Source organism: Tupaia chinensis, unplaced genomic scaffold (genome assembly GCF_000334495.1).
Source record: "Tupaia chinensis unplaced genomic scaffold, TupChi_1.0 Scaffold148488_1, whole genome shotgun sequence".
Classification (NCBI taxonomy): domain Eukaryota; kingdom Metazoa; phylum Chordata; class Mammalia; order Scandentia; family Tupaiidae; genus Tupaia; species Tupaia belangeri.
This window is the reverse complement of record NW_006208337.1, coordinates 355,001-362,208: the sequence shown is the minus strand read 5'-3', so window position 1 is coordinate 362,208 and position 7,208 is coordinate 355,001. Positions and strand designations below refer to the sequence as shown.

The following is a 7,208-nucleotide window of genomic DNA, read 5'->3' as shown; positions in this document are numbered from 1 at the left end:
CCCAGTGGGGATGGTCATGCCGCAATCCCTTCTCCTCCATTCTCCTCTTGGGATCTTGGGCATGCACGCACATATGCCCAGCGTGAGTTTAAGCCACCGGGTCTGAGACTCGAACCACGATCGGCTACATGGGAGTCCAGTGACATAGCCATTACGTTAACTGCTGGTCTCAATTATATGTAACTTCTAAACAAAGTACTCTATGAAAAAGACTCTTACAATGAAAAGAGTCTTATTATTAAGTACTACATTTTTCTTTCTTTTTTTTTGAGAGGTTTTTGCTATAGGGTGCGTGCGCTCGCCAGACAGACAGACAGACAGAGAGAGACATAGAGACAGAAAGCGAGAAATCACCCCCAGGGGGGATGGTCATGCCACAATCCCTTCTCCTCCATTCTCCTCTCGGGATCTTGGGCACGCATGCACACGCGCCCGGCGTGAGTTCTAAGCCACCGGTTCCTGGACGTGAACCGTGGTCGACTAGGTGTGAGTCCAGCGACATAGCCATTAAGCTAACTGCTGGTTCCCATACTACATTTTTCACAAACCAAACCTAACAATAATTTCTAAAGAAAGTAGTGTGAAGAGTTGAGGGCGACCCCCGGTCTAGCAATTGTGCCCTGCCATCATCACCACTTTGCCCAAGAGAAAGGCTGAAGGGGACACTAAAGGAGATAAAGCCAACGGGAAGGATGAACTGCAGAGGGGATCCACTGGAGTATCTGTGAAACCAGCTCTTCCAAAGCCAGAGACCAAGCCCAAGAAGTCCCCTGCAAAGAAGGGAGAGAAGGTACCCTAAGGAAAAAGGGAAAAGTTGATGCTCCAAGGATGGAATAACCTTGCAGAAAATGGAGATACCAAAACAGACCAGCATAGAAAGCTGAAGGTAAAGAGAAGTCAAGTGAAGTGTATGTACTTCTGGTGACTGTACAGTTTGAAGTACTATCCTTTTTTTGGGGGGAAAGGTTTTTGCTATAGGGCACATGCACTCACTAGAAAGAGAGAGAGAGACAGAAAGCAAGAAATCACGCCCCAGGGGGGATGGCCACGCCACAATCCCTTCTCCTCCATTCTCTCGGGATCTTGGGCACGCACGCACACGCAGCTGGCGTGAGTTTAACCCACCAGGTCTGGGACTCAAAACGTGGTCACCTACATGAAGTCCAACGACGTTGCCATTATGCCAATTGCTGGTCCTGAAGTACTATCTTTTATCAAAGTTTATAAAAATGCAGAATTTTGTTTTATCTTTTTTTTTTTTAAGCTCTGTTGTTGGTACACAGAACATTTCTCATTGCTGTTTTCAATGGAAAGGAAATTTGTCCCTAATAGGATGTCTACAAGGCTGGACTGATATAAACATCTTTCCCTTCTATTGATAGCAATTTTTGTTATTCTGTTTTTTTTTAAGAGAGATTTTTGCTACAGAGCGTATGTGCTCGTGTGCGAGAGAAAGAGAGAGAAAGTGAGAAATCAACTCCCCGGGGGGATAGCCATGCCGCAATCCCTTCTCCTCCATTCTCCTCTTAGGATTTTGGGCATGCACGCACACGCACCCAGCATGAGTTTCACGGGGCCAAGACTGGGACTCCAACTACAGTTGGCCATGTGGGGTCCAAGGCCTTAACCACCATGACACCTGTTGGCCCCTCTATTGATAGTTTTGAGAGACTGCCTTCAGCATAAACTTAACTTCCTGAAATCAGAGACCTGTTGTGACCTGACCACAAAAAATTGATTACCAATATGCCTGGCAATCTGGACTTTCCAATAAACTAAGATGGCCTCCTTCAAAAGAGAAGCACTTCCCTTTCTATACTGTTGGATCTTCAGGTGGATAATTCTGCCATTTTCATTTCTGAAAGTCAGGGTCAGCTCATGAAAAGTTGTTAAACGACATGATTAATGTGAAAAGAAAACCCTCACTCTACACTTTCTCTGTTCAGAGTATCAAATAAAGACTTTATCGGGTTCTATAGCGATGTTCTGATTTTGGTAGTCCCTCGAAGAAGGGAGTTTGAAAGTCGTTGTACATGTTAACGACTGTCTGCCCATGTCCTGCCTGAATTACCGTGATTGTTTATGAAAAGTATCTTTAATCAAGCTGGAAATAGTTAGACTTGGGGGGAAAAATTGTAAGTAACCGGCAAGTATTCATTTCGTTAAATAGTTTAGGTTAAAATTGATACTAGGCTCATGTGTTTCTCAAACAGATGATAATCATTTCAAAGTGATTTAAAACAACTTTGAAATGATTTTAAGTGTTTTCTTTTCAAGTTTATGTTCTTCTAAGGAGAAAAAAATACTAACCATTCCATTGTTTTTAAATTTCCAATACTAAGGATGAGCTAGGTTGGGAACAAGCTAAGCTGGGAGGACACTGAGGCACAGGGGCGCAAACCTGCTTCCGTGCACTGTCTATCATCTTCATTTTCATGGAGAACGTGCAGCTCTGGATCAGGGAATGGAGACCTTCTTTCTGCTCCTGCACGTCCACCCTGTCACCAGAGTCCCCATCTCCATCCACATCCATACTGTGATCCTCTGGCGGAGAGGTGAGCTTCTCCTCTATCTTACTGAGGAAGAAGCATCTACACAAGACAAAGGAGAGCAACACTTAGCATCGGGCACGGGAAAGAGGTCCTTTTTTAAGAAGCGAGTGGGTGGCACTCGAAGGTGGAAATTCTCCAGTCACCAAACGTTGCTCACATTCAGACTAAGTGCACATTCTCGGTACTGGATCTCCTCTCCGCTTCCACACAGCAGCTCTTCGAAGTGTCTCCAGACAACACTCACTGCCTCCACTTGCACGAATGAAGCACTGAAGTCTCATTTTTCTCGTAACGAATGGGTAACACACACATGTTGAGTCAAAAGCTATTTTTCTTATAGCTCCAGTCTAAGGCCCGACACTCAAAGGTAACGCAATGCAACAAACAGGTGATTAAAAAAAAAAAATCACGCAGAATTTTAAGATACTGTTATAAAGTTATTTTTACCTGTATCATAATTTACATATATCATTTTGTTCATATGACTTTATTTTCATTAATATTAATAACACTGATAACAGGCCTTAATATATAAAATTCACCCCTCATCAGTAATCACTAACTTTGTTTTTCATCCAGGGACTCACTTCTAAAGAGATGGTGGAGAAGGAGCTGCAGCATGACTACGCCCCATGGAGGTGGTTTCTCACTTTCTGTCTCTCTGGCAAGCATGCATACCCTCGGGCAACTTTAAAAAATATATATCTAAAAAGAAAGAAAAGACAGCCAATAGCTGTCAGCTCTAACTAGGATGGAATAACCATATGAGGACCTTAATATCTATCTTCCAAAAGGCAAGGAAAAATATACATGAAATACACGAAAATGTGGGCATCTCAGAAGAGAAAGGAAAAATATTAAAAGATCCAAAAGCAAAATTTTGCAAACGAAGAATATAATACCTAAAATAAAAAATGCACTAGACGGGCTTAGAGGAATGAATAAGATAGAGAAAAAACGACAGCAAACTTGAAAAACCAGTCCCATGATTTTTTTAGTAGTTTAACTGTGGCTATCAGTAGTTTGATTATGGTGAATTAATCCTTCACCGAACTTCTTGAATCTGCACATTTTCACTGCTGTAGTAAACTGTGACACACCAGTAGAACACAAAGCTCTGCAAGGCTCGTGTCTGGAGATCTCCCGAGTACGCTGGGCATTTGTGTGCCCATGAGCCAGGATGGGCTCAGGCTAGGGGTGGGTCACAGAGATCAAAGACCCTGTCGGGGGGTGCAGATGGGAGCGTTGTTTCTCTCACTCATGGAAGAGATATATAAACTTAAAAAAATAAATAAATAAAAAAGAATGGGCCAGTAGGTGGCTTATGGTGCTGGGCTCCCACATGGCCAACCATAGTTCAAGTCCTGGACCCAGCAGCTTGAAATTCACACTGGGCGTGTGTATATACATGCCTAAAATCCGGAGAGGAGAATGGAGGAGAAAGAAGTGATGCCTCACTTTCTCTCTCTCTCTTTAGTAGTGCACATGAACTATAGCAAAAATCTGTCTAAAAATAAACAAATAGGGATCAGCAGACGGGTATGTTGCCAGACTCCCACATAGCCAACCACGATTCAAATCCTGGACCCAGCTACTTGAAACTCATGTCGGGTGCATATGTGTGTGTCTAACACCCCAAGAGAAGGGATTGCAGTGTGGCCATCCTCCCTGGGGATGATTTCCCGCCGTCTTTCAGTCTCTCTCATGAGCACATGTGCCTTATAGGAACACGCTCTCTAAAAACAAAACAAAGGACCAGTAAATGGTGTAATGGTTATGTTGCTGGACTCCCACATAGTTGGTGGCTTAAAACTCATGCCGGGTGCATATGTGTGCATGCCCAAGATCCTGAGAGGACGATGAAGGAAAAGGGACTGTGGCATGGCCATTCCCGCCTTGGGGGGTGATTTCTTGCTTGTCTCTCTGGTGAGCACACATGCCCTATAGCAAAAATCTCTCTCAAAAACAAACAAACAAATAAATAAAAAGATAAAAGGAAGGCCAGCCTAGCACCTGTGGTTAGCAGTTAGACCCCACATGGCTGACTACACAGTTTAAGTACCAGACTTTGAGAACCTTGCAAGCCACATGCACTTAAGTGGCTAAAATCCTGATGGAGGGAAGAGATGGAAGAGAAGAAACTGTAGTGTGACCATGTCCCATGGGGAATGCTTTCTCTTTCTCCCTCTCTCTGTCTCTGGTGAGCACATGTGCTTTCTGAAAAAATTTAAAAAGAAAAAAAAAAAAAAGACACATTATACACAGAGGAATAACAATTTGAATACCTGTGACTTTCTCCTCAGAAAACGGTCGCCATAAGATACTGTTAATTAGAGTGAAAGGAACTATCCAGAATTCTATATCCAAAAAACATATTCTTCAGAAACATTTCCGGAGTGGATACTAATAAATTCATCACAGGGTAAATCTTTTTTTTTTTTAAATTATTTTTAGAGAGAGATTTTTGCTATAGGGTGCGTGTGCTTGCCAAAGAGACAGAGAGAGATGGAGAGACAGAAAGCAAGAAATCCCCCCCACCCCCCAGGGGATGGCTATGCCGCAATCCCTTCTCCTCTCAGGATCTTGGCCATGCACGCACACTCGCCCAGCATCAGTTTTAAGCTACTGAGTCTGGTACTCAAACTGCAGTTGACTACATGGGAGTCCAGCGATGACGTAATCATTCCACCCTCTGTGGTCCCCACAGGTAGATCTAGATACAAGAATTGCTGAAGAAAATGACACCACAGGAAAACCTAGGTCTTGAGGAACAAATGTCCAGAAATAGTAAATATAAAGACTCTTTCCGCCACCCATCTTTAGAATATACACAACTGTTTGAAGTAAAAGGATACTACCTCATGGTGTTTTCGTTATGTATCACATATAGACTGTACATGTAAATGCAGACGTGTGTATGCCTACACAAGCACACAGCACATACAGACACACATCATTCTCGCATACCAGTGGAAGGGCATTTCACCAGGAAGACACAGCATCTGTGTGTATGTGCCTGAGGACAGGATTCAAAATACAACAAGCAGAAAGACAATTCCAGGACCAGTAGATAGCATAATGGTTACATCACTAGACTCCCACAGAGTCAACTGCAGTTCCAGTCTCGGATCTGGCGGCTTAAAACTCATGCTGGGGGGACCAGCAGTTAGTGTAATGGCTATGTCGCTGGACTCCCACGTAGTCGACCGCAGTTTGCATCCTGGACCCGGTGGCTTAAACTCACACCGGGCACATGTGCGTGCATGCCCATGCGGCGTGACCATCCCCTCTAGGGGGTGATTTCTCGCTTTCTGTCTCTCTGTCTATCTGGCGAGCACACAAGCCCTATAGCAAAAACCTCTCAAAAAAAATAAATAAATAAATAAATAAAAACCTCATGCTGGGTTTGTGTGTGTGCATGACCAACATCCCGAGAGGAGAAGGGAGAAGGGATTGCGGCACGGCTCCCCCCTCTGGGGACTGATTTCTTACTTTCTGTCTTTCTGTCTCTCTGGTGAGTGCACACACCCTAAGGCATAAACCTCTACCCAGAAAAAAAGACAATTTCATAGTAATAGCTGGAGATTCTGATATCCCTATTTCAGCAGCTGATAAAAATTAGAGAAACAAAACAGTAGATATAGAAAATCTGAAAAATATTACTGATCACCCTGATCTAATTAAAATCGATAAAACATTGTATCCAAGAACTGCAGAATATACAAGATCTTTAAGTTATGTGGTATATTTACCAAAGCAAACCATATGCTGGACCATAAAATAAGTCTCAATAAATGTAAAGGCACTGAAAGCACAGAAAGCACATTTTCTGACCATAATGGTATTAAAAAAGAAGTCACATGATCATTAGAAAGTATGGGTTGCATGATGATAAAACACAACGTAGCAGATCTCAGAGACAAGTAGCTGCGGTGCCACATCAGGGAAGAGGTGCAGCTGGTGATCAAAGTCTCCATCTTAATCAGCAAAGAAAACCCAAAACACAGAAGAAAATTAAGAAAGTTGAGACCAGATGCATTCATAAGATGGACGAAGGACACACAATAAAGAAAATGAACAAAGTCATCAATGAAATTGACGAATCTCAACCTGGATGGATTAAAGAAAGAACACAAACTGCCAATACAAAGAAGGAAAAGGGGGTTCCCACCAGATAGAAATAATACACAAAAAATGAATCTTGTAAACTTTATATAAACAATTTAAATAGACAAAATTATTTGAAAAAATAAAGGTGACAGCACTGGGAAAAAAAAAAAAAAAAAAAACAGGGCCAGCAGGTGGTATGCCAGTTAAAGCACTGGATTCCCACATGGCTGACTGTAGTTCAAGACCCAGACCTGGTGTCTGAAATTCACGCCAAGCACATGTGTGTGCATGCCCACGATCCCAAGAGGAGAATGGAGAAGGGACTGCAGCGTGGTTACCCCCTCTATTGGGATGATTTTTCACTTTCCTTTTCTCTGTATCTCCTCTTTAGTGAGCGCATGTACCCTATGACAAAAAACCTAAAAACAACACAAAAAATATTTATTGAAAAATATAACTTAATGAAGTTGACACAAAAATAATAAACCTAAAATAATAAACTTTAATAGCCCTATCTATTTATACCAAGGAAACTACATGTGCAAT

The 7,208-nt window shown here is 42.4% G+C and overlaps 1 protein-coding gene across 1 annotated transcript in view; it reads right to left on the bottom strand.

The window, feature by feature from the left end:
* PRKDC (protein kinase, DNA-activated, catalytic subunit) overlaps nucleotides 1–7,208 on the bottom strand; it is a 203,018-nt gene that overhangs the window by 35,267 nt on the left and 160,543 nt on the right. The window contains exon 70 of the mRNA XM_006170448.3: nucleotides 2,402–2,591. Coding sequence (XP_006170510.1) covers nucleotides 2,402–2,591 — 190 coding nt within the window. The remainder of the gene's footprint in view (nucleotides 1–2,401; nucleotides 2,592–7,208) is intronic.